This window comes from Corvus hawaiiensis, chromosome 4 (assembly GCF_020740725.1).
Source record: "Corvus hawaiiensis isolate bCorHaw1 chromosome 4, bCorHaw1.pri.cur, whole genome shotgun sequence".
NCBI classification, from domain to species: domain Eukaryota; kingdom Metazoa; phylum Chordata; class Aves; order Passeriformes; family Corvidae; genus Corvus; species Corvus hawaiiensis.
Window position 1 is genome coordinate 79,777,476 of NC_063216.1, and position 25,241 is coordinate 79,802,716.

The following is a 25,241-nucleotide window of genomic DNA, read 5'->3' on the forward strand; positions in this document are numbered from 1 at the left end:
CCTCGTCTCCTCCCAAACCGGGGCCGACCCCGCTCGTTTTCCCTCCCGGCTCGCCTTGCCCCGGGGGCTGCACTGCGCTGAGGCCGCGGTTCACGGGAACGCGAGCAGCGTTATTTCAACACAAACGGAGCTCCGGCACCGGGCTGGGCGCAGGGGAGGGCGGGGAAGGACAGCGCGGCCCCGGGCGCTGGGGCTGCCTTTGGCCCCGCGATGCCGGCAGGGAACGGCCCGGGGCCACGGCGGCCGGAGCTGGAGCTGCTCGTCCTCCTGGTCAGCCCAGCCGGTCCTTGAGAAACTGCAGGAAGTCCCTGAGCAGGTCACAGAATTTCACCAGGCTCCGGTACGGGACCGGGATGAACAGAAGCCTGTCCGGTTCTGGTGTTGGCGTCGGCTCCTGCCCGGGCACCGGGGGAATGTCTGGCCCTGGTGTTGGAGCAGCTGCTTCTGCTGGGAGCAATCCTGTCTGGAGCAAGTTCAGGGTGCTGAGGCCGTGTCCCAGGGCTGTTCTTCCGTTCCTGGCCCAGCCTGGAATTGTGCTGGGATTGCCCAGGCCTGGGAGCAGCACCTGCACCTGGCCTTGTCAAACCTCCTGACATGGGCACAGACCCAGCTCTCATTTGTTCGGGTTCGTTAGTGGGAAACCAACAGGTGGCTTTGATAAGGACACTCTGACCAGGACACATTGGTCAGGACACTCTGATTAGGTCACACTGACCAGGATGTACTGATCAGGTCACAAACACCTCCAGGGCAGCAGAGTCCCTGTGCTCATCACCTGTAGGAAGTCAAGGGTTCAGGTTCCAGGCTGGGACACGGAGGGCCCAAGACACGGTGTGGCACCTGCCCACCACGGCTGGGGATCCTGGGGTCCTTGGTGCCACCAGGGCAGTGTCACCTGGCATCAGAGAGGTTGGGCCACCAGCTTTGCTTGTAGCCATCATGGTGTTGGCCAAGCGGGTGCTGTGGGGTGGCAGAGCAACCAAATCTCGTTAATGGCTTAATTGGATTGACCCAAAGTCGGAGGATCTTCACTGCCCAGACAGTGTGCCCCAACCACCGCTGGGGCCCAGCCAACCACCCTGCTCTGAACTGGTCCAAGATAAAGAGCATTCCATTGCTGTATCCATGGCAGTTCCTGTCACTGACACCCAGCATCAGCTGCCAGAGCTCCAGGGGATCAAAAGCGGCACTTTCATTTCTGATTGAGGATTAATTATTTGTTTGTGCTGTGTAAACTGGGTGTGATTATGAGGCTGGGCATTAATGACCACGGCTCCTTCCTGCCTGGTTGAACCTGTGCCCTGGGGCATCCGAACAGCTTCCCGAGGTCTGTAATCCGGGCAGCTGAGCAGTAATTACCCCAAATGAGGGTGACACCATCAGGCTCTGAGGGCACGTTCTGCTGACCACCCAAATTCAGCATGAAGCCACCCAATGGCCTGACACCAGCGAAATCACAACTGTAGCTGGACTGACCATGGAATTGTGGAATCTCAGACTGGTCTGAGTTGGAAAAGACCAAGAGATGACTTTGTGCCACCACCTATGCTATGGTGCTAAGGGCAGCACCATGAGGTGACACGGTGGCTGTCCCAGCCCTGGGCAGAGGGAACAGGCACCACTGGCCTCAGAAACCACCGCATCATTATTCAACAATGATTATGAGGGAAAGGAAATTAAAGGAGTTTTCCCCCAAAATCCTTCTCAATCCAGCACCCCCGCCTGACGGCACATTGGGTTTGACTCCAGGCTCATCACCAAACAAGTGATCGGGATGAGGAACAAGGTGGGATTGAGGCTCCAGGGAAGCCCCCCCCACATCCCAAAATTACTCCTCAGCTGCAGCCGAAGTTTTCTCAATCAGATGGTGGGGACCAGCCGGAGCCCCCTCAGTGACCACGTGTGTTCATTCCTCCTCCAGCCTGTGTTGGAGCCACCCCTGAATGTGATCCATCACCACTGGCCCCACTCCGGGGGGTTTGCGGGGCTGACAAACATGGGGAAGGAGTTTGGTGATAATTCCCTGTCGTTCTCCAGCTTGGATGGAGAATTCCCTCGGGGTCAATGTGATCTTGTCCTCCTTGAGGCACCCGTGGGTACAGACCTCTTTGGTCGGGGGTTTATTGTAGGGACCGTGGGCTTTGGAACCTGAGGCCTGAGGCCCCGCCGTGGTCTGGGATTCAATTGTCGCCAATCATGATTAATGATTTATATTCCGTAACAATTGGAGCGTGTCCTGGCACGGGGAGCTGGGCCCAGCCCTAGTCCCACAGGAGACCCCCAAACGGCTACGGCTGGGCTGTTGGGACCAGTGGAAGTGATGGGGACAGCGGGCCAGGCTGCGATAAGGAACTGGGGAGCGGCAAATGGGGTAAGGGGTCTGGGGGGGTGGAGCCCCTCGGGACAGTTCACTGGGGCTGGCACTCCCCGGCCCGATGTGGGTGGGAGCCCTCAGGGACTGTTCATTGAGAATGGGGGTGGGACCCCCGTGGGACGGTCCATGGGGGCTGGGGGGTCTCTGGAGCCCTCAGGACAGGCTATGGGGGCTGGAGGAAGGTCCCTGCACCCCGCGTTCCCATTTGGGGGGGGGGGGGGGTCGCGGGTCCTTCCTGCCCCGCCGGGTGCGCCCGGACACGTTTAACCGCCGCACCGCCGGAAACCCGTTCCGGGCAGGGCGTGGGGGGGGGGGCGGTGGGACAAACCAAGGCGGGACGGGAGACGACGGGACGTGATGCGATGGAATGGGACGGGATGGGACGGATCTGGACGGGATGGGATGAGATGGGATGGGATGGGATGAGATGGGAGAGGGTGAGCGGGGCGGAACTGGGCGGAGCGGGCGGCGGCGCGCGAGGCCGGCGGAACGGAAGGACGCGGAACGGAAGGCGCGCGGGCGCGTTTCCGGGGGCCGGCCCGGTGCGGCGGAGCGGCGATGGCGGCGGGCGGGCGGCGCTGAGGGACCGGCCATGGAGCGCGGGCCGGGCCGGCCCAGCCTGCAGCTCGTCCAGCAGGCCGTGCAGGCGCTCTACCACGACCCCGACCCCAGCGGCAAGGAGCGGGCGAGCTGCTGGCTGGGTGAACTGCAGCGCTCGGTGAGAGCCGCGGGCGGCGGGAACCGGGCCCGAGCTCGCGGGGAGGCCTCGGGCCCCATCCGGGGTTGGGCGGGGCAGGGAACGGCGGCCTCGGGGCGGCCCCGGGGAGCTCCTACCCCGCCTGTGCCGCTTCCCGCTGCTCTGTGGCTGCTCCATTCCTGGGAGTGCTCTGGAGAGAGACTTTGGACAAGGGCCTGGAGGGACAGGAGCCAGGGAATGGCTTCCCAGTGCCAGAGGGCAGGGCTGGATGGGAGATTGGCAATTGGGAATTGCTGGCTGGGAGGGTGGGCAGGCCCTGGCCCAGGGTGCCCAGAGCAGCTGGGGCTGCCCCTGGATCCCTGGCAGTGGCCAAGGCCAGGCTGGACATTGGGGCTGGAGCAGCCTGGCACAGTGGGAGGTGTCCCTGCCATGGCAGGGCTGGCACTGGAGGGGCTCTGAGGTCCCCTCCCACCCAACCTATTCCCGGGTTCTGTGATTAACACCAGGAGCAACGGACTGGGACGTTTGGCACAGTCCTGAGGTAGCTGGGAAGGAGGAATCGGCTCCCAGAGGGAAATTTGGGCTCCTTCCGGGCTTCTCCTGCCGGCTGGGCCGAGAGAGCCACCGGCATCTGTGACGGGATGGAGCCAAGGCCTCGTTCCCCTCCCCAGAGCCCTTAGGGCACAGCCCCGGCTCCTTCCCCCAGCTCCACCCGGCTTGGGGTGTTTGTTAGTGTTTTGTGGCCTCATCTTGTCCTGCTGGAGCCGCTTTGTCCCCCCCCTCAGGGGGTGGATGTTCCCCCTCCCCAGAGCTGGGCAGTGTCCCCTCTGTGCTGCCCTCGGGGCCCTTGGGGTGCCTCGTCCTCCCTCCCTGCTCTCCTCAAACCCTCCCCATGGGACAAGATTCCCTCACGCTGGGACTGGGGAGGAGCCGTATCCTGCCCCCTCCCTGCTCTGTGTATCCCAGTTCCTGCTCAGCTCCCTCCGGAGCAGCTTCAGCTCCGTTCCCTTCCCACCACTGGGCCAATCTCGAGACTCTCTGTTCCCACAAACTCAATGTTTGCCCCATGTTTTGTCCCCTAAATTCCCTTCAGTGCTGCAGCTACATTCCAGTTCCCATCGGGGCTGCTCCCCCGTGTTCCCCTGGGGAGGGGCTTTGCTGGAACAGAGATCTCAGGGCAGCTAGAGGAGGCAGATTTGCATTTCAGGGATGGGTTCCTGTCACAGGGTCCCCTGAACCTGGGTGAGACCCCAAAACTCCTGTCCCAGGGACTCCCAGGTCGGGGTCACCCACTGGGGCTGGGGGTTGCCTGGGTGAGACCCCCAGGATTCCTGTTGGATAAAGGGGTGTCCTCAGGACAGGCCTCCCCATCCCAAGGAGAGTTTGGGCCTTTGGGGACTGATTGGTATTCCTGAGCACTCTGACCCTCTGCAGGGCCGGGATCTCTGCTCCAGTTCCTCTGGGCTTTTCCCTGCTTGTCTGGGCTGCTTTTGATACAATAGTAGTAATAGTAATAATAATAATAACAACAGTAACCACAGCAATAATTAATAATTGTTATTAAAGCAGCTCAGCCTCAGGTCAGCCGCATTCCTGCTTCTCCCCTTTTATTGTGCTTATTCACCCTGGTCCTTTCTGGGCTTTATTTGCCGGGTCTCAGAAGGAATCCCAGTTATTTTCCAGGTGTTCCGGGCCCAGCCTGGTTCCATCCAGCACCTTCCTCTCCTCAGAGCTGCCGGGTTATTCCAGCCCGTGGGGCAGCGGGAGCTGATGCTCCACAGCAGGAGCTCCCCTGGCATGGGGTGGGAGGGCTGGGATGCTCCGGCGGGACCTTTCCCAGCCAGGGGTGGCTGGGGGAGCTGCCTGGAAGGTGTGTGGGGAAGCAAAGGTCCTTCTGCCTTGTTTTTGGGCACAGAGACCAAACCTGGATATTTCAGTGCTCACAGAGGCAAATGGAGCTGCAGGGTTGGGCGTTAAGGCCTTTCCTCGTTACCCATTCCAGCAGACGTGGCTGGGAATGGCAGTGCTCTCGTTGCCCCTGGATTTCATCCACTCAATATGAGCAAAAAGCTCGTAACTGGGTCCTTTGGAGGTGACTTTGCCCGCTGCCCCTGGAGCTCCGTGAGGGCAGGTCCTGCAGGAGCTGCTCGTGGCACCTGCACAGGGCTGTGGCTGTTGGAGGAAAACGGGAAAGAAAAGCTCCTTTCTGGTGTTTCTGGCCCCTCCAGCCCTGCTCCTTTCCCTTCCTGTGCTCCCAAGCGTGGTGCAGCAGGCAAGCCCCAGGGAGCTCCAAGGGAGGGTCATGCCCAGGGTTCTGTCAGGAATGGAAATCCTGGGAGTGGTGGGTTTGCTGCCCAGCGTCCCTGCAGGGTCCGTGGGGACAGAACTGACTGCCCACTTGGGCTGGCAGCAGGGACAGGCCCCGGCTCGAGGTTCACTCTGGCTGTGGTGGCACTGGCTGGGCACTTAGGCACAGGCCAAGGCTTGGGGGCCACGGTGACACCGGTGGGACAGGCCACGGCTTGGGAGTCACTGTGGCATTGGTGGCACTGGTGGCCCTGGCTGGGCGCTCCCTTGTCACTGGTGTTTGTCTCTCAGGTCTCCCTGTGCCCTGGTCTGGATCGAGTCCCTGGGATTGACCCCCAAAGGACGTTTGCTTGGATCCTCTTCTGTGGCCAAAACGTGTCCACGCAGTGCCACCTGTCACGGGGTGTCCCTGACATCCCTGGGGCAGGCTGTGCCTCTTCCAGAGCACTCAGCCCTGGTCGGTTCTGTCCCATTTGCCTCTGCTGGGACGAGCTCTCGGGGTTGGGTTCCCACTGTTTTTTGCCTTTCTGGAGTTTTAAGCACAGAATCCTGGAATGGCTGGGTGGGAAGGGACCTCAGAGTCCCTCCAGTGCCAGCCCTGCCATGGCAGGGACACCTCCCACTGTGCCAGGCTGCTCCAGCCCCAATGTCCAGCCTGGCCTTGGCCACTGCCAGGGATGTTGTGTTGAGCTCTCCCTGTTTGCCAGGGGGATCAGAGCCATCGTGGGCATGAGAAGGCAAAGCCTAAAGCTGAGTTTGGGTGCCTGAGTCAATCTGTGGGGGTTCAGGTTTGGCACTGGGGACCCCCAAACCTGAGATCCCCATGGTTTCCATCCCTGGCATCTCTGGCAGGACGTGGGGTTCAGGTTTGGGTCTGGAGGGCACTGGGGGTTCAGGTTTGTCCGGCAGCTCCTCCAGCAGCCTCGCTCTTGCCTTTCCTGCTGGTTATTCCTGGGAAATGGGGCCGGATGTGGTGGAGCAGCTCTGCGCTTGCACAGCACTGGAGAGCTCGGCTGAAGGTGCAAGTTGACCTAAATCTCAGAATTTGAGGATCCTTCAGCCAGCTGTATGGTGGGAGTCATGTAAGGGCTGATTCCAGATCCACTGGGGTTTCCTGAGGCAGAGGAGCCGTACCCAGCGGGGGGATTGGCCTCATCCTGGCTTTCTGAGCTTCATGGCTGCAGTTTCTCTGCATCCCTGGTGTCTGGGGCAGAGCTGTGGGAGAATGTTCCACGTGGATCCGTGGCTGTGAGCTGGGTGTTGGGGTTGTGGTGTGGATTGAGTGGAGATTGGTTTGGGTTGTAGTGGTGGTTCAGGAAGTGCTTTCTGGGAAGGAAATCCTCTGGCTTGTAGTCAACAGGGTTCATTGGAGTGGCTGGGTCTGACGTTTCACAGTCCCTTTGATCTGTCCCCAAAGCTCATGTATTGATGACATCGGGGAGCAGAGTGACCCCTAATTAATTAAAAACCCACCAGAGCACCTTGTACCAAATGAAGTGTCCTGGGCAGAAGTTTGAAATCCTTTCCCACTTCTATGGGAATAAACTCTCCTGGCCCTGTGCCCACAGGGGCCTGGGAAAGGGTCCCAGTGTCTCCCTCTCCAGGCTCAGCCCTGGCCCCTTGGCGATGGTGATGAGGCCATGGCTCAACCTGTCCTCTCCTCGGGGCTTCAGCCTGACCCAACATGTAGGGTTTGGACTGCCAGGACACCAATGGAAATGAGAAATCCCCGGATTCCTGGCGTGTGCCCAGCGATGAGCTCGCTGGCTGTTTGTGTCCTGGAGCCCTGGGCCACCGGTCCTGGGCCACTGCGAGCGGCAGCTGCGGAGCAGCACCGGGAGTCTGCTTGGGCACAGCCTGGGGTTAAGAAGCCCCTTTAGGCCCTGGAAGGGGCTCCAAGGCCTCCCTGGACATTTCTCTTCTCCAGGTGAGCACCCCCAGCTCTCCCATCCTGTCTCCACAGCAGAGGGGCTCCTCGAGGACTGAGGATTTATTTATTTCCTGACACTGCTTTAAGTTTTTCCCTACCTGTTCTGCTGCCCTGTGCACCTGTTCCTGCTGAATGCTCCATCAGGGTGGGATTTCCCAGGACACTGATCCCAGGTCGGCATTGTTGGAGCTGCCTGAGGGTGCAGGAGCCGATGTCATTCAGCTCTTGAGGGCTTTGTAGAATTCCTGAATGTGCCATGAGGAGTTTCAGGCATAGAAACAGCTTCTTGTAGCCATTGGTGCTCACAGTCCGTTAATAATTGTGCTCTTTGCTGAGTTGGTGGCTCCCAGAGGGATCATCCATGTGCTCTGGGATGGGTGGGTTTGGGAGGATCTCCCATATGTGCCACCGTGTGCATCCAAACTGGGAATTACCAGCCCATTAATTGAGGGGAGAAAGCGTTTAATGAGAGGGTTTGCTGGGATTCTGGCAGTTTTAGGTGTTGAGTGTCTTAACTTTTTGTTTATTCCCAGTTTGGTAACTTCCTGGTGAGGGTAAATAAATCCAGAGGGGACGTTTACAATGCCTCCAGATTTTTCTCACTCTCTGTCAGTGTCATTACGGGTGAGTTTCACACCAGGAGTCGCTGGAGATACTGGAGTTACTGACCTGGAACAGCACATGTCATGGAGGCCGCTGGGAAAGGAGGATCAGGGCCTGGAAACAGCAAAGGAGCTTGTCTGGAAGCTCGGGAAAGACTCCTTGACCCTCCTGTGGTCAGGGATGGTGATGGAGCGGCATTCCATGGGGAAAATGTGCTGTGTCCCATGGGAAGCTGCGAAGAGTTTCCGCCTGGATGTGGCAGGGATGGATCCTCCGGCCGTGGGGTTGAGCCTGGTGGGACTGGAGAGCCCTGTGGATGTGGCACTGGGGACGGGGGCAGTGGTGGCCTTGGCAGCGCTGGGGAATGGTTGGACTCAGTGGGCTCTGGGGGTTTCCAGCTCAAAGGATTCTTGAGGATTCTGTGGAAGGGGGAAGGGAGAGGAGAGGAGAGCAGAGCACATGGGGTGCTGAGTGTCCCAGCCCTCCTCAGCTTGTCTGGGCCCTTTGGGTTCCGCAGTCGGCTCCGGCTGCATTCCAGGCTGCAGTGGCCGTGGAAAGATCTCCTAGCAGAAATTCTGGGAGTGGGATCAGGAGCTAGGCTCTGTGCTATCACCAGCTATAACGTTTTCCTTTTCCACCTGCAAGAGGTTGGGTTTTCCTGGGAATGAGCCTGGATCATGCTGATCTGGCCTGGTGCTGCCCTGTTGTTCCCTGTTCGATGCTGGAGAGCCCTGGGAACCCTGGCCCAGGATGTGGGTCCGGAGCACTGGTAGGGGTGGAGCCTCTGGGCACCACTGTCCTGCCCGTGGGAGAGATTTGGAAAGGGGATTATTTTTTCTTCCAGGCTGGATTGCAGCTGGAAGCGAGGCTGGGCAGGCGGTGGTTTATAACAATGAGCTGTTCGGCTGTTGGAGTGGCTGGCCAAGGGTTGTGATGGAATTGCCTTTGTTAGTGAGGCTGCAGTGAGGACCACAGATGGGTTTTAGGGATGCAGAGGTTTTATTTCACACTGGGTTGAGCTCAGGGAAATCCTGTGGCCCAAAGGCTGTCAGAGACAAGGGCTACAAAGCTCATGGAATCAGCTCAAGTTTTGCTCCCAGGTTTCCGCATCACCTGGATTTGGGATTTTTAATCATGCTGCCCAGGGAGGTTTGGAGTCCCCATCCCTGGAAGTGTCCAGGGAAGGCCTGGAGGTGGCACTCAGGGCTCTGGGCTGGGTACAAGGTGGGGATGGGGCACAGCTTCGCCTCGATGGTCCTGAAGATCTTTTCCAACCTCAGTGACTCTGGGATTCAGTGACAGTCTGTTCCCGAGCCCCAGCCCAGCCAGGGGGCTCTGGGGTCTGCCTAGTGTTTCCCTGGTTCAGCAGTGCCCCGATCCCACACTCAGGACCGAGCCTTTGGGCTCAGACCAGCCCAGCACTGGCTGGAGCAGCTCTGAGGCCGGGCAGGCTGTGGTTTCCTGCCTGGCTCTCCTCCAGCTCTTGGGCACATCCATGTTCTGCTCTGGAGTCCTGGTGTGGGCCCTCAGATGGGCCTGGTGTCCTCAGTACTGGGATTCCCTGTCGTGATTTTGGTCTTTATCCAACCCCCTCCTGCCACCTGTGCCTTGCTGGGCTCTCCTGTGTTCGTTTCCATGTGAGACTCCACTCAGCCCAGGAAAGCCTCTGACTGAACTTTCCTGCAAGGCTGGGGCATCGGATCTGCTGTGGAATCTGCTCTCCTGGACGGGTTGTGGGGTCTCTGCCGATGTCAGGATGTTATGGAGCTGCTCTGTCCCTCCTCGGGTGGCTGTCCCAGTGCCAGCACCTTCCCAGCCCCCAGCCTGAGCTGGGATGGCAGCACAGTGAGGACTCTGCAGTCAGGGGCGTTTGGGGAGTCGTGGAATGGCTGGGTGGGAGGGGACCTCAGAGCCCCTCCAGTGCCAGCCCTGCCATGGCAGGGACACCTCCCACTGTGCCAGGCTGCTCCAGCCCCAGTGTCCAGCCTGGCCTTGGCCACTGCCAGGGATCCAGGGGCAGCCCCAGCTGCTCTGGGCACCCTGGGCCAGGGCCTGCCCACCCTCCCAGCCAGCAATTCCCAATTCCCAATCTCCCATCCAGCCCTGCCCTCTGGCACTGGGAAGCCATTCCCTGGCTCCTGTCCCTCCATGCCTTGGCCCCAGTCCCTCTGCAGCTCTCCTGGAGCCCCTTTAGGCCCTGCAAGGGACTCTGAGCTCTCCCTGGAGCTTCTCCTCTCCAGGGGAACATTCCCAGCTCTCCCAGCCTGGCTCCAGAGCAGAGGGGCTCCAGCCCTGGAGCAGCTCCGGGGCCTCTCTGGACTCTCTCTGGCAGGACAGGGCCATATTTCCATTGGGGAATTTGGACTGTCTGCAGCCCCCTGACCCCCCCACCCCTCAGTGCTGCCCCGGCCCTGCCCACTGACCACGCTGTGGTTTTCCCACAGGTCCATGCTTGGGAGATCTCAGACCAGCTGCTGCAGATCCACCAGGATGTGGAGTCCTGCTACTTTGCAGCACAGACCATGAAGATGAAGATCCAAACTTCATTCTATGAACTTCCCACGGATTCCCACGCCTCACTCCGGGACTCTTTGCTGTCCCACATCCAGAACTTGAAGGACCTGTCCCCGGTCATTGTCACACAGGTGGGTGCTGGTGGGGGAGGGATGGAGCTGCTCCCTCCCTGTCCTGCTCCTGGCAGTTACTCTGGGACTGCTCTCCCTGGGCTGGAGAGCAGGGAAGGCTGATCCCTGCTCCTGCCTGCCACAAGATTGTTTTCCTTCCTTCATCACTTGGTTCCTTCGGTGACATCCGTTACTTCATCCTCGTTTGCTGTGCAGAGAGGAGGAGCAGGGGTTTTCCCTGAGACCAAACCCAGCAGCGCCCTGGGTGTTCAGGAGGATTTCTCTGCACCCTTCATTCCCATTATCCATACGTTCCTGTGGCACTGGGGGGTCTGACACCCCAGGCTGAGGCCAGGGTGCTCCTCCAGCCCCTGACTATTGTGGCCGGGAATGTCACCCCTGGGGGCAGCTGGCCCAGAGCTCCCTCAGGTGATGTTGGGAATGTTTCCGGAGTTACCTGCTGGCAGGGATGGTAGGGGTGGACTCCAGAGCTGCCTGCCAGCCCTTTCTCCTGGGCACATCCCAGCACTCCCCACACTGATCCGTGTGTTTTTGCATTCCCTTCCAGCTCGCTTTGGCAATAGCTGACCTCGCCCTGCAGATGGCTTCGTGGAAGGGCTGTGTGCAGACACTGGTGGAGAAGTGAGTGACTGCTCTGGTTCTGCACTGGGGATTGTCCTGCGGGCAGATGTTTGGTGGGTGGTCCTGTGTGGTCTGGGAAAGGGCAGTTTTTCTCCCATGATCCCTGGTTTCAGGTGCCCTGGGTGGTGGCAGGAGGGACTGTCTGCCATGCACGCTTCCCTGCCCACAGCCCAACACTCAGCGCTTTTCCTCATCCCTGTTTTGTTTGGGATGATCCCTCTCCCCTCAGCTGGAGCTGTGCTGCGGGATGGAGCAGTGAGGCTGGAGCTGGTCACTGTTGGGTGTCCCCAGGTGTCCCCACAGGATGCCACATGCTGCTGCACAGTGACAGCAACAGCCCCTGGGGCTGCCACCATGCTGAGGTGGCCCTGTGTCCATTGGCAGCAGGAGGGGACGGGATTTGTGCGGGCAGTGGCACCTGGACTCACAGAGCTCATGGGCTGGGAAAGCTTCTGCCACCGCTCTGTGGGAAATCCTGGGCTGAGCCATCCTGGAGGCTCCTCTTGGCAGGGCTGTGCCCCTGTGCTGGACACTGCCTGTCCTTGACGTGACACTGCTGCCAAATCTGTGGAATATGGAGTCCTGGGATGCTTTGGGTGGAAGGCACCTCAAAGCCCACCCAGTCCCACGCCCTGCTGCGGGCCGGGATGCCCCTCCAGCTCTCGCTGTGCTGTTCCCGGTGCTGAGGTGTCTCCTGTCCCTGCTCCCGCGCTCCAGGTACAGCAATGACGTGACGTCGCTGCCCTTCCTGCTGGAGATCCTGACGGTGCTGCCGGAGGAGGTGCACAGCCGCTCCCTGCGCATCGGGGCCAACCGCCGCACTGAGATCATCGAGGACCTGGCCTACTACTCCAGCACCGTGGTGTCACTGCTGGTGAGCGGGGCCAGGCCTGGGCAGCACCTCCAGCTGCAGCTCCCTCTGCTCCACAGTGCCCAGCCCAGCTCATGGGATCGTGGAATTGTTTGTGCTGGAAAAGCCCTCAGAGCCCACGTGTCCAACCATTCCCAGCACTGTCAAGGCCACCACTGACCGTGTCCCCAAGTGCCGCATCCACAGGGCTTTTTAATTCCTCCAGGGATGGGCAGCTGTGCCAGGGATGGACAGCCCTTTCCAGGAAGGAATTTTCCCAATATCCCACTTAAGCCTCCCCTGGCACAACTTGAGGCTGCTTCCCCTTATCCTGTGTCAGGAGATGGAGCTGAGCTGTGTCGTGTGCTCAGCAGCTCAGGTGTTGCTGCAGAAGCCTTTCCCCATTCCGTGTTTATCCCGGCGGAGTTCCCTGCCAGTGCCACTGCAGCCATCAGGGCAGCCCAGCTCCACCTGTTCCTAGGAGAAGTTGTCTGAGCAAGCCCTTGCTCACTCTGAAATTCCTTCACCTTCTTCCAGTCCCCATCCAGTGCCACCCTGCCCAGCCAGCCCCAGCCCTGGCTTTTCCCGGGACCCCTGGGGTATCCCAGCTGGCACATCAGAGAGTCCCTGCACTGGGCTGTTCCCTCCAGCCATGTCCAGCCCCAGCTTTTCCTGGGATCCCTGGGAGATCCTGGCTGGCACGCTGGGGACACAGGCAGTGTCCCCTTGCCCTGGTGCTCGTGGCTGCTTGGAGCTGACACAGGATCACCAAGGGCTGGCCCTGTCCCTGCACATTCCTGCTCCCTCTGCACCTGCCTGGAGCTTTCCTGAGCTTTCCTTAGTGCGAGCACAGGTGTTTCCATCACCTGCCTGAAGAGCCAAATTTACATTTTCTGTGTGGGATTTGAATGCCAAATTCCCATTTTCAGTTACAAGATGGGGGGGTTAAAGCAGCCTTCCAGGGACTGGGATGAGGTCCAGCATTCCACCTTTAGGACTGCAGTGTCAAGTGAGGAGAGAGGATCTCTGGAAGCTCTCGTGCAAGGATGCCTGGGCCAGTCCAGGGGGTCTGGGATCTTTCTCCATGTCCTGCCTGTCCACCTCTTCCCCCTTTCCCTGTGCCTGTCGAGGCCGGGGCTTTGGGCATGGCTCTGCTGGGTTTTGGGCTGCAGCTGGAGCATTGGCCAGTGCAGGGAATGAGCTGCTGCCTTCCCACATCCCAGCATATCCTGGCTTGGACACTGGGATGGCGTGTTTGGAATGTCCCTTGGGACAGGTCTGGCTCTCAGCACCAGCTTCTCTCTGCAGAGGTGGTTTGTGGGGAGAAGGATTAAACTGGGATTTGTCGTGTGTGAACATCCCTGGTGGCCTGACACGGCATCCTGCAGGAGTGGGAATGAGGGAGGCACTCCAGCTGCTCTTGCTGCTCCTGTGACAGCAGCTGGAGCTGGCAGGAGGGTCTGGGCTCTGTCCCTTCTGCTCACTGAGTCCAGGGCAGTAGGTAACAGGGCTGTTGGGAGCAGCCTGCTTCTGGAATGTTCTCACATGGGCTCCAGAGGATGTTACCGGTTATTTCTCATGGATCACTGCTGGAGTTGGATCCTGACCCGTTCTCCCGTGTCCCCGCAGGTGACGTGTGTGGAGAAGGCGGGCAATGAGGAGAAGATGCTCATCAAAATCTTCCGGTGCCTGGGCAGCTGGTTCAACCTGGGTGTCCTGGACAGCACCTTCATGGCCAACAGCAAGCTGCTGTCCCTCCTCTTCGAGGTGCTGGTGAGTGTTTCCCAGGAAGTAGGGGGGCTCCGGGAGTGTTTGGACACCGCTCCCAGGGATGCGCAGGGTGGGGCTGTTGGGCTGTCTATGCAGGGCCGGGAGCTGGATCTGTGATCCCTGTGGGTCCCTTCCAGCTCAGGGTATTCCATGATTGTTTGATGATTGCTGGGCTTTTGTGCCTTGCAGCAACAGGACAAGACATCGTCCAACCTGCACGAGGCGGCGTCGGACTGCGTGTGCTCGGCCCTCTACGCCATCGAGAATGTGGAGACCAACCTGCCCCTGGCCCTGCAGCTCTTCCAGGGTGTGCTCACCCTCGAGAGTGCCTATCACATGGCTGTGGCACGGGAGGACCTGGACAAGTGAGGGACAGGGACCTGCGCCGTGGCCGGGAGAGGACGGGCAGGGCAGCATTGACCCAGCTGGCGCCATGTCAGCCTCCAAATGGGGATACCAGTGCCAGGAGCATCAGCAGTGCTGGGGGCATGGGGGCTGGGCAGTGCCCGTCTCTGTGCTGGGCACTCATGGGGTCACACCCAAAGCCTGGGGGCAGGTCTGGGCCCCTTGCTGCAAGAGAGACATGGAGGGGCCCAGGGCCGGGGCTGGGCTGGACTGGAGCCGTACCCTCACACTTGGCACTGGGCTTTTGGAGAAGTATGAGATGAGTATTTCAGCAGATTTGCATATTGGAACCCCGTGTTTGCACCCACTTCCCCTGCTGAGGCGTTTCCCAGCTGCTGATGAAGCAGAAGTTGGGGTTTCTTGCTCTGGCCGTGGCTCTGGGCACATTTTGGCCCAGCCCTGCCCTGCACTGGGGTAAAGCCCGTGAGGCTGATCTGACCCTTGTCCCTCCCCAGGGTGCTCAACTACTGCCGTGTGTTCACCGAGCTGTGCGAGACCTTCCTGGACAAGATCGTGTGCACCCCAGGCCAGGGCCTGGGCGACCTGCGCACGCTGGAGCTGCTGCTCATCTGCGCCGGGCACCCGCAGTACGAGGTGAGCGGGGCAGCCGCAGCCCAAACCCCGCCCTCCAGAGCCCTGCCGGAGGGGAAGGTCTTTCCCTTCCGTTGCCATGCAGTCGTGGCCTTGGTCCCTGTGAGCTGCTGGCTCTGGAATGCCCGCTCTGCACTCGTGGGCAGGACTCTGGCTTCGCGTTTCTTTCCGGGTGTCCTGGAAGTCGGATTGCCAGCACAGCTCCGAAACCCCTGAGAGTGCTTTCCCACGTGTTAAAGTTGAGCTCAGTGGGAATTTGTGGTTCCTGGGAATTTTGCCCTGCGAGTGACTGAAATGCTTCTTGTCAAAGCTCCCACCCACCTGCCTCAGGAGCAAAACTTGTCATTGTTTTGGTCTCTCTTTATCCTTTATTTAATTCTTTATCCTTTGATTCTTCCCAAACCGGTAATTTAGTCCCTGTAGCTGATCCCTGCCTGTGTTCAGTGGATGGAAGGGGCTGCATGGCAGGTTTGCTGTGGGAGGTGCAGAGTGGCTGTGCTCCAGCAGGCCCCACTGCTCGCTGGGGTCTCTGGGACCCTTTTCCTCCTTTCCCAGGTCTGTTAAGCTCAGTTTTCCTTGGCCACGGCCTCATCCTGTGCCGTTGGTGCTGAGGGGGACATGGAGCTCTGCAGCTGCTCCTGGGCAAATTGATACTCTTGGTTTCTGTTCAATAACCACACGATAAATGAAAGAACCCACCACAAAGGGGCTGTGTCTGCTTCCAGCCCGAGCTGCTCCCAGAGCCGCCAGTCCCACTCCGGGGTTGTTCCGGGCCGGAAAGGCTTCAGCTGCCAAGGGCTGGGACAGGTCTTCAGGGTCACTGGGGGGTTCCAAGTCCTCCACTGAGTGACAGGCAGAGAAATCAGTGGCTCTGGGGGAACCGGTCCCTGTGTCACCACTGTGTGACACCGTAGCACCGACGCAGATCTGTGATGCCACCACTGCCAGCACCTCAGGGAGGGTTTCTGTTTCTCCATCAGTACCACTGACAGTGGGAAAAAATGTTCTGCTGGTAACAAAATGCTGTATTTTTCTTTCCAAACAGGTGGTAGAAATTTCCTTTAACTTCTGGTACAGACTGGGGGAGCACCTGTACAAGACGGACGATGTTGTGATCCACAGCATCTTCAAAGCCTACATCCAGCGCCTGCTCCACGCGCTGGCACGGCATTGCCAGCTCGACTCCGACCACGTAAGGTCCCTTCTGGAACAGCCGGGGCAGTGAGGGGGGTGTGAGGGTGTGTGTGTGTGTCCCTATGGAACAGCCGGGGCAGTGGGGGGTGTATGTGCGTGTACCAGGGCTTCTCCGTAGCTCTGGGGCTCTGCAGGGCAGCATCCTGTGCTTTTAGGGATTCCAGCAAGGTGTGAGAGGGATAAATCTGCTGCATTAAACCTCTTTCATTCACTCAGTTCTTGCTCTGCTGGAGGCTGCAGGGGGACCCTCTCCCACCTTCCCTGGATGGTTCTCCTTGGAGAGCTGTGTTTTCCCTGCTTGAGGAGGTTTTGTTGGGATAAAGCTGGCACAGCTCACTAGCCACAGTTGGCATCTTCTTCTGTGCCGTCTGGGATGGTTTATCCTCTTCTCCCCTCCTCAGCTCGTCATCCCCTTGCTTCCCCTCCCTTCCCCGGCTTGTCAGAGCAGGAATACGCAGTGTGTGCTCAGGCTGGTCTTGTTTTCCTTGGGCACAGCTCTCTGATCCCTCCAGCAGCCTGGTCTGGGACAGGAGGGCTGGAATGATGGATCTCCCTAAAACAGAATCATTGGTGTTCCCCTGGCTGTGGCTGAGTGGGAACCTGAATTCCCCTGAGCTGCCCTTGTGCTCTCCCTCCTCTCCCTCAGGAGGGTGTCCCGGAGGAGACCGATGACTTTGGGGAGTTCCGGATGCGTGTCTCGGACCTGGTGAAAGACCTGATCTTCCTGGTGGGCTCAGTGGAGTGTTTTGCTCAGGTAGGTTTGCAGGAGTGCAATGGGGTGCAGGCAAATCTCAAGGGAGGTCACCGAGCCCTGGTAGCCTTTGGGATTGGAGGAGGTCACACACATCTCGTGCACGAGGAAGCGTGTGGTGGGAGCTGTTCTGGGAGAGCAGGAGGTGTGGGGGCTGTGGGAGGTGTCTGACATTTTGGGGAAAGCTGCTGTGGTCCCACAGTCTCATGGTGGCCTGTGGAATGTGGGGTTTCTGTGGGCCCGTGGCTGGGGTGGGAGTTTGGGGACGGGAGGGGTCAGGAACAGGGCTTTGAGGGCAGGGGTTGGTGCTGGGGGTCCGTGTCCCCTCAGTGACCGTCCCCTCCTGCAGCTCTACGCGACGCTCAAGGACGGGAACCCGCCCTGGGAGGTGACCGAAGCCGTGCTCTTCATCATGGCCTCCATCGCCAAGAGTGTCGACCAGTGAGTCCCACCCGTGTCCAGGGGGGCTGGGGGGCCAGGGCTGCCTCCGTGTGACACAGACACCACAAATGTCCCGAAGACATTCACATTCCTGGCAGTGCCCAAGGCCAGGTTGGACAGGGTTTGGAACAACCTGGGACAGTGGAAGGTGTCCCTGCCCACGGCAGGGGTGGCACTGCGTGGGCTTTAAGGTCTTTTCACACCCAAACCATTCCTTGGGGATCCTTCCACATCCAGGCAGAGTTTTCCTGGGTATCTTCAGGGGAGGTTAAGTCAGTGAAGGTGTGTTTCCTCCACTGTTAGTGACAGTGGAAGCATGGACAGGTGACACCCAGGGTGGTGAACCCACAGTGAGTCCTGTGCACTGCCAGCAGTGGGACAGCCCAGCTGACCTTCCCTGGGCTAGGAATGCTGTCCCTCCCTCTCCTGGGATGATCCTCATCCCTCTTTTCCCTGGGAGGCTGTGATTGCCATCACTCCTTTTCCCAGGCTGGTAACACTATCCCTCCCTTCCGTGTGAGGCTGGGAATCCTATCCCCCCGTTCCCCAGGCGCCTGGAGGAGTCACCTCAGTCCTTTCACGTCACTAGCTCCTGTTATCTGTGTCGAGGCTGCTCCTGCTCATTTTTCCTGTGTCCTGTTCTGGGAGCACTGGCTGGAAGCACTGGGGACTCTGCTCCCACTAGCCCGTCCCACGAGGCTCCGGCCCGGGGTCGCCCCATCCCGCCCTCCCACGCCAGAGCAGGCGGTTCCCAGATAACGAACCCCCGTGCTGGTGGTGGGGCTCTCCCTGGAGGTGTTCAGTGTTGCCTGTCTGTTCCCTGCTATGGCACTGGTATCTGTGGGGAGCTGCTGGGGTATCCGTGGGGCTGAGCCTCATCCTCACAGGGTTTGTCCCAGTTCAGCGTGTCCGGTTTGGCGGTGGGTCCAGACCCAGCTCCGGCAGCCCCTCCCAGCCCACACCGCGGCGCTCTGGGAGCTGAGCCGAGCCTGTCCCGCAGGGAGAACAACCCGACGCTGGTGGAGGTGCTGGAGGGCGTGGTGCGGCTGCCCGAGTCGGTGCACACGGCCGTGCGCTACACCAGCATCGAGCTGGTGGGCGAGATGAGCGAGGTGGTGGACAGGAACCCACAATTCCTGGGTGAGTCCCGCGGCCCCGCGGCCCCACCGCGCCCGCCGCCCCCTGACCCTCTGTCTCCGCAGATCCCGTGCTGGGCTACCTGATGAAGGGGCTCTGTGACCGGCGCCTGGCGTCGGCCGCGGCCAAGGCCATCCACAACATCTGCTCTGTGTGCCGGGACCACATGGCCCAGCACTTCTCGGGGCTGCTGGAGATCGCCCGCGCCCTCGACTCCTTCGCGCTGTCGCCCGAGGCTGCCGTGGGGCTGCTCAAGGGTCGGTATCCGAGGGATCTGCCGGGGTACCTGTGGGAACTGCTGGGGTATCCATGGGATCTGCTGGGGTATCCATGGGAGTCGCTCCCCAGGGTGCTGAGCCCCATCCTCACAGGGTTTGTCCCCATGTGCCCCAAGTCCCATTCCGCTTGCAGAGCATCCTCAGGAGTTCCCTTGGGGCTGGAGGCAGAAATAAATCCTGGATTGGAAGCTGTCCCCATCCCTGAGGCACAGCTTGGGGGCTGTCTTGAGCTGGTTGTGTGGGAAGAACATGTGGGAAATGCTGAGAGCCAGGCTGGCAGTGGATCACTGCTCCATCCAAACACTGGGAATCACCTGTTGGACGCAGAGGGTAGAAATTTGGGAATACTGGTCATTTTAGAGAGTTTGAGCCCAAGAATGGAGATTTTAACTGCAGTTTAGACTTGGAGTGTTGGTGTCACTGGAATGTTGGGCACCATGAGCCTCTTCAACCACAGCTGGTTTCAGGGATGTGCCTTAAAGTATTTCCAAGGAATTCCAATGCTGCTGGAGCCTCTACCCCCAGAGCCAGGGAGCCTTCCCTGTAGTTGTGTGCTGCTATGGGAGACAAAACTCCCCTTGTTCCCCTGGATGCCCCAGCACTGAGCTGCTCTTCTCCCTGTCAAAGGGTTTTCTCCCCCTCCCTTAGAACAAGCCAGGGATTCCCGAGCCAGGGAGATTTTCCCCCGGGGTGGTTGGCACCACAGCCATGCCGGGGCCGGGCGGTGCCGGGGCCGGGCGGCACAGCTGCTGCCCGTGGCACTGGGAGCAGCTCAGTGCTCCTCGTGTTCATGGCTGGGAGCCCTGAAGCACCTTCACTGGAGCTTCCCGGGATCTCATGGTGCTGCTGGGCCAGGACAGGGACACTGGGGACACATGGGGGGCCCAGATGTGCTTGTGGCATCCGTTGGCCTGTCCCTGTCCCTGTGCCAGCATTGCTCCCTGCTGAGACTGAAGCGTTGCAGTGTCTGGTTCCACCAGAGCCAGGTTCAGCTGCAGGGAAACTCTCCCAGGCCCTGCCCTTGACCCACTGCCTTTCCATTTGGAAATGTCATGACCCCTCCATCCTCCCGTGCTGCGTCCCTGCTCCTGAGCCGTGTGTGTCCTTGCAGGGACGGCGCTGGTGCTGGCCCGGCTGCCCCTGGAGAAGATCTCAGAGTGCCTGAGCGAGCTGTGCGCCGTGCAGGTGCTGGCGCTCAAGAAGGTGTGTCCGGATGGGGGGGACAGTGGGGACAGCAGCTGGGAGGGGACAGTGGCCCTACCACGGCAACTGTGTCCTCAGAGCCAGAGGTGTATCCTAGAGTCACGGAATTGGTTGGGATGGAGAAGCCCCTCGAGCCCATCGAGTCTGAACATTCCCCAGCACTGCCAAGGCCACCACTGACCTATGTCCCCAAGTGCCACATGGCTTTTAAATCCTTTCAGGGATGGGGACTCCACCCCTGCCCTGGGCAGCTGTGCCAGGGCCAGGAAGAATTTCCCCAATATCCACTCTGAGCCTCCCCTGGCACAGCTTGAGGCCGTTCCCTCTCCTCCTGTCGCTCATTCCGTGCAAGCAGAGCCCAGCACCCACACGGGACATGTCCAGGACTGAGCCCTTCCCTGAGTCCCTCCCGGCTGGGAAGCACCACGCTGGTGCTGTGTCCTGTGTTACACGGGAAGAGAGCCATCCCTGGGAATCACTGTCTGTGGCAGGAGCCCAGGAGTCTCTGTGACCCCGCAAGTGCCGTGGGCAGCTTGCACCCTGCCTCCCCAGGATGGAGCGGGTGGGAACTTGACTCCCCTGTGGGACACACAGCCCCAAAAAGTCATGTCCTGTCCCAAAACTGTGTTGGCCCAAGTGACCTTTCCATGCAGACCCAGGAGAGCAGAGCAGAAATCTCAGGATGGCAGGAGGAGGGAGGGAAGCCTCAGGAAAGTGGTGTGCATGTGGTTCTGGGGAGCTCCTCCTGTGGTCCTTGGCCAGATTCTTCCACCTCCCCCCTGCTCCAAGCTCCTCCAGGACCTCTGGGAGCGGGCTCTGGATGTGGAGGAAACACAGGGAGCCTGTGGCCAAGGGTGGAGGAGGTGCAGAGGTGCTGCTGGTGGGGTCGGTGTCCAGGCAGAGTCTTCCCTGGGCACAGGGCTACCTGTGGTCCTGAAATCGTGTCCTTTTCCTTGTTTTCCAGCTGCTCTCCCAGGAGCCAAGCAATGGCCTCTCCTCAGACCCTACAGTGCCCCTGGATCGACTTGCCGTCATCTTCAGGTGAGGAAGGAGCTGGGGCACAGCTGCTCCCCCAGAGCCTGAATCTGCAGCGCCTCTTTCTCCCCAGCCCTTGAGCAATGGGCTGGAAGTCTCTGTTCCTCAAGTTCCAGCTCAAGTTCCTCAAGTTCCAGCTCCCGAGGTGGCCCCCAAGCCAGTTCCTGGTCCACTTCCCACAGCTGCAACCCTTTTCCTTGGCTTTAACCCCAAACCCCCCTTAACCTTTGGCTGTTCCCACAGACACACCAACCCCATTGTCGAGAACGGCCAGGTCCACCCGTGCCAAAAAGTCATTCAGGAGGTGCGTGGGAGAGGGCTGGGATTTGGGGAGAGGGTTGTGGTGGGGGGTTGTGGGTGGGGGTTTCCAGGTGTGAGGGTACCTGGGGTGTTGTACAGTCCTGGCCCCCGGCTGGGGGGATCTGTGTGTCTGCCCAGGGCTGCACGGGAGAGGAGCTGTGGAGCACCCTCCTGTCCCTCCTGGAAGAAGAGATTGGGGTGTGGAGGGGGAAAATTTGGGGCTTCAACCCCTGGAAGGGGCCCTGGCTCTGGGAATGTCCTGGGTGTTTGGTTTCCCTGCCCATGTCCCGTTTGCCACGCTGCACTGGAGGGAATAAACCACTCCAGGCTCCCCCAGAAAGCTTTTCTCCCCCATCTGCCGTCCCATGCTGGGATCTGGGTGTTCTGGGGACCGGGAGGGAGCGGGGGATGCTCCAGGGTGGCGTGTGACCCTTCTCCCTGTCCATGCCCAGATCTGGCCAGTGCTGTCGGAGACCCTGAACAAGCACAGTGCCGACAACCGGATCGTGGAGCGGTGCTGTCGCTGCCTGCGCTTCGCCGTGCGCTGCGTGGGCAAGGGCTCGGCCGCGCTGCTGCAGCCCCTCGTCACCCAGGTGGGGGCCCTGCTGGCTCGGGGGGCTCTGGGGGGCACTGCAGGCCCGGGGGATGCTGTGGGTTATGGGGGAACCCCAGGGGGACACACTGCTGGCTCGGGGGGGGCTCGCTCAGGTCACTGTGGCTGCTGGGAGTGTCACAGGGGTGGCTGCGGGCACTGGGAAGTGCTGCAGTAAATCCTGGCAGGCTCAGGAATTCCAGGATAAACCCTTGGGGAGGGGAGAGGCTTTGGAAGAGGTGGGGGGTGCTGGGAGGTTGTGGAGCCCTGTGTGTGTGTGATTTGGGAGGAGCAAACCCTGCGTGGTGCAGCTCCTCGGGGAGGTGACCCTGCCTGGTGGAAGGATCCATGAATCCCAGAGCTGGGTGTTTCCTGCTCTGCTTGGGCTTTGCCAGGCTCAAAGGGGAAGCTTCCATGGAGCAGCTGTGCCAGCTCAGGGAGCCTCAGCACAGGGATGCTGCCAGGACCTGGGCGAGTGCATTGGGATGTCCCTGCCCGCATGGGACAGGCTGGGACGCCGGCTCGGGCTGGGCTCAGGGGGATGTGGGATCAGGGCAGATCCGGCGGTGCCTGTGCCAGTGCTCCTGTCTCCCCAGATGGTGAATGTGTACCGGGAACACCAGCACTCCTGCTTCCTCTACCTGGGCAGCATCCTGGTGGATGAGTACGGCATGGAGGAGGGCTGCCGGCAGGGCCTGCTCGACATGCTGCAGGTGGGGCCCGCCGGCCAAATCACGGCATCGCTCGGGGTGGAAAATCCCTCTGAGCCCATCCAGTCCAACCATCCCCAGCACTACCAAGGCCACCACTGACCCTGTCCCCAAGTGCCACATCCATATGACTTTTAAATCCCTGCAGGGATGGGGACTCCACCCCTGCCCTGGGCAGCCCTTTCCAGGAGGAATTTTCCTAATATCCAATCTATATAGAATCTCAAACTGGTTTGGGTGAGAAGGGACCTTGAAGCCTGTCCATGGGCAGGGACACCTTCCACTATCCCAGGTTGTCCCAAGCCCCCTCCAGCCTGTCCTTGGACACTTCCAGGGATGGGGAGCTCAGGCTTGTTCCATGCAGGGAAGGGCAGTTTGAGGAGTGATCCCAGGTGGTTGCTGATGGATCCCTGTTCTCCCCAGGCTCTCTGCATCCCCACCTTCCAGCTCCTCGAGCAACCCAACGGCCTCCAGAACCACCCGGACACTGTGGATGACCTCTTCCGCCTGGCAGCCAGGTGCCACCGTGCTCCTGCCACCTCCTGCCACAGGACACCAGCCCCTCTCCCCTTGTGGAGGGTCCCCATGGGAGCACCCGTGGGAGCAGTGGAGCGGGAAGGGGGCAGGACCTGCCCCTGACATCTGTCTGTCCCTGGGCAGGTTTATCCAGCGCAGCCCCATCACCCTCCTGCGCAGCCAGGTGATGATCCCAATCCTGCAGTGGGCCATCGCTGCCACCACCCTGGACCACCGGGATGCCAACTGCAGCGTCATGAAATTCCTGCGGGATCTGATCCACACCGGTGTGGCCAACGATGTGAGTGACACACAGGGATGTTCCTCAGGGGGCTCTCCCTCCATGGGGATGTCACCATGGGATCATGGAATGGTTTGGGTGGGAAAGAACCTTAAAGCCCATCCAGTTCCACCCCCTGCCATGGGCAGGGACACCTTCCACTACACCAGGGGGCTCTACACCCCATCAGCCCCATCGTCCTCATCAGTCCTGTCCTGTTGTCCCCACAAGCCACCCGGGTTCCTCCACCACTGCTGGCAGAGAAGCTCTGGGAGTTGCCTGTGGAGCAAGGAGTGTGTCCCTGTCCCCAGGAGCAGCTGTGTTCCTGTCCCCAGGAGCAGTGTGTCCCTGTCCCCACGCCCTGCCCACCCCATTCTTCTTCCTCCTACAGCACGAGGAGGACTTTGAAGTGCGGAAGGAGCTCATCAACCAGGTGATGACCCAGCTGGGGCAGCAGCTCGTGAACCAGCTCCTGCAGACGTGCTGCTTCTGCCTCCCGCCCTACACCCTGCCCGACGTCGCCGAGGTGCTCTGGGAGATCATGCAGATCGACCGCCCGGTGAGGGGAGGGACCCCCCAGAGGGCTGGGCTGGACCCATGGGACCCCAGAGCTCTGCCAAGGCAGGACCTGGGAGCCGAGTTGGGCTCCCCATTCCGAGTTCCTCCCTGTCCCTCGGCACAGACGTTCTGCCGCTGGCTGGAGAACTCTCTGAAGGGGCTGCCAAAGGAAACCACAGGCGGAGCCATCCAGGTGACACACAAACAGCTCACCGACTTCCACAAGCAGGTCACCAGGTGAGTGGTGCTGGGGTCCACAGCTGGGACAGCTGCTTCCCTCAGGATGGCCCCCAGCAGCCCCGGAGCCCCCAGCCCTTCCTGCGTTCACCCTGCTGGATGTGCCATCCGCCTGCACAGGCACACAGAGCCCTGGGGGCCACAGGCGCCTTTGCTGTTACCCAACGGGTTTTTCTGCCCGCCCCCATCCCTGCGGAGCTGCCTCCTCATCCCTGTGAGTCACTGGCTCCAGCTGCCAGCCCGGGCCTGTCCCTTCCCAGGGCCACCGGCTGCTTTGGGAGCATCGCCTCCCTCTGCCTGGCTCCAGCTTGTCCCTGGACAAATCCCAGAGGCCGAGTGCCAGGGGCAGCGGGTTCCTTCACCCAGACACCACCGTGGTGGCACCCGGTCCCCTCCAGGGATGGTCCCGGGGGCTGCCAACCTCGGTCTGCCCCGGTGATTGTCCCTTCATCTCTCCCAGCATCTCGGAGCCAAGCTGCCATGCTCCCAGCTCCCATCCCTCGGCAGGACACCTGCCCTGGGTCCCAAACGTCCCCTTGGGGTCAGCCCTTGGTGTCACCCCTTGTCTTGCAGTGCTGAGGAATGTAAACAAGTCTGCTGGGCTCTGAGGGACTTCACCCGCCTGTTCCGATAGCTCCGGCTCCACGTGGCTCCTGTCTCCCAGGTAAGGGCCTGGCTTGGGGTCCCTCGCCCCACAGGACAGTGGGGATAGAGGGCTGATGCTCCCTTCCTCCTCCCAGGAATGTCTTTAAGGAGAAGACAGGAAACAGCAACCCAAGAATGTGTCCCACAATCAGCCGAGGGCTCTCGCCCGCTCCAGCGCGTCCCGGAGTCCAGAGCCGTGGGAGGACGGCTCGGGGATCCCGCCTGCCCGGCGGCCTCGCACCCCGGAGCTCGGCCACCGCCCGAGAAACAGCCCAACGGGAACACCCTCCAACCCAACTCCAACCCCACCAGGCACAGGAGTCAGACGGATCCACTCGGATTCGCCCGGCAGCAAAAGAAGTAGAAAAACTTTCTGTGAAATGGAGACAAAAAAGAAAAAGAAGGAAAAGAAACAAACAAAAACCAAACAATACAAATTGTTTAGGAAAATGGGGGGTCAGTCTGGGGGTCCTGGGGCGCTGCCCCCCTGAGCCCACCGTGGCCTGCCTGGTGCCGACTCCCAGAGACGACACAGGCGGGACGGACTCTGCAAATAGAGATTTATATTTTA

At 60.4% G+C, this 25,241-nt stretch overlaps 1 protein-coding gene across 1 annotated transcript; it reads left to right on the top strand.

Moving 5' to 3' along the window:
• The first annotated feature begins 2,917 nt into the window (after nucleotides 1–2,917).
• TNPO3 (transportin 3) lies at nucleotides 2,918–25,241 on the top strand. Its single transcript, XM_048301589.1, has 23 exons — nucleotides 2,918–3,092; nucleotides 10,356–10,556; nucleotides 11,104–11,177; nucleotides 11,895–12,051; nucleotides 13,657–13,800; nucleotides 13,987–14,162; nucleotides 14,658–14,796; nucleotides 15,839–15,985; nucleotides 16,634–16,741; nucleotides 17,088–17,179; nucleotides 18,180–18,319; nucleotides 18,382–18,573; nucleotides 19,706–19,797; nucleotides 20,762–20,838; nucleotides 21,076–21,136; nucleotides 21,585–21,725; nucleotides 22,321–22,437; nucleotides 22,858–22,952; nucleotides 23,095–23,251; nucleotides 23,622–23,789; nucleotides 23,913–24,025; nucleotides 24,599–24,689; nucleotides 24,766–25,241. The coding sequence occupies exons 1-22, from the start codon at nucleotides 2,967–2,969 to the stop codon at nucleotides 24,657–24,659; spliced, it is 2,778 nt and encodes a 925-aa protein (XP_048157546.1). The 5' UTR covers nucleotides 2,918–2,966; the 3' UTR covers nucleotides 24,660–24,689; nucleotides 24,766–25,241.

Coding starts and splice junctions, on each gene's coding strand:
- TNPO3 (XM_048301589.1), top strand. CDS start 2,967: ATGGAGCGCGGGCCGGGCCGGCCCAGCCTGCAGCTCGTCCAGCAGGCC. Junction 3,093..10,355: donor TGGGTGAACTGCAGCGCTCG/GTGAGAGCCGCG, acceptor GTTTTCCCACAG/GTCCATGCTTGGGAGATCTC. Junction 21,726..22,320: donor TGCAGCCCCTCGTCACCCAG/GTGGGGGCCCTG, acceptor CTGTCTCCCCAG/ATGGTGAATGTGTACCGGGA.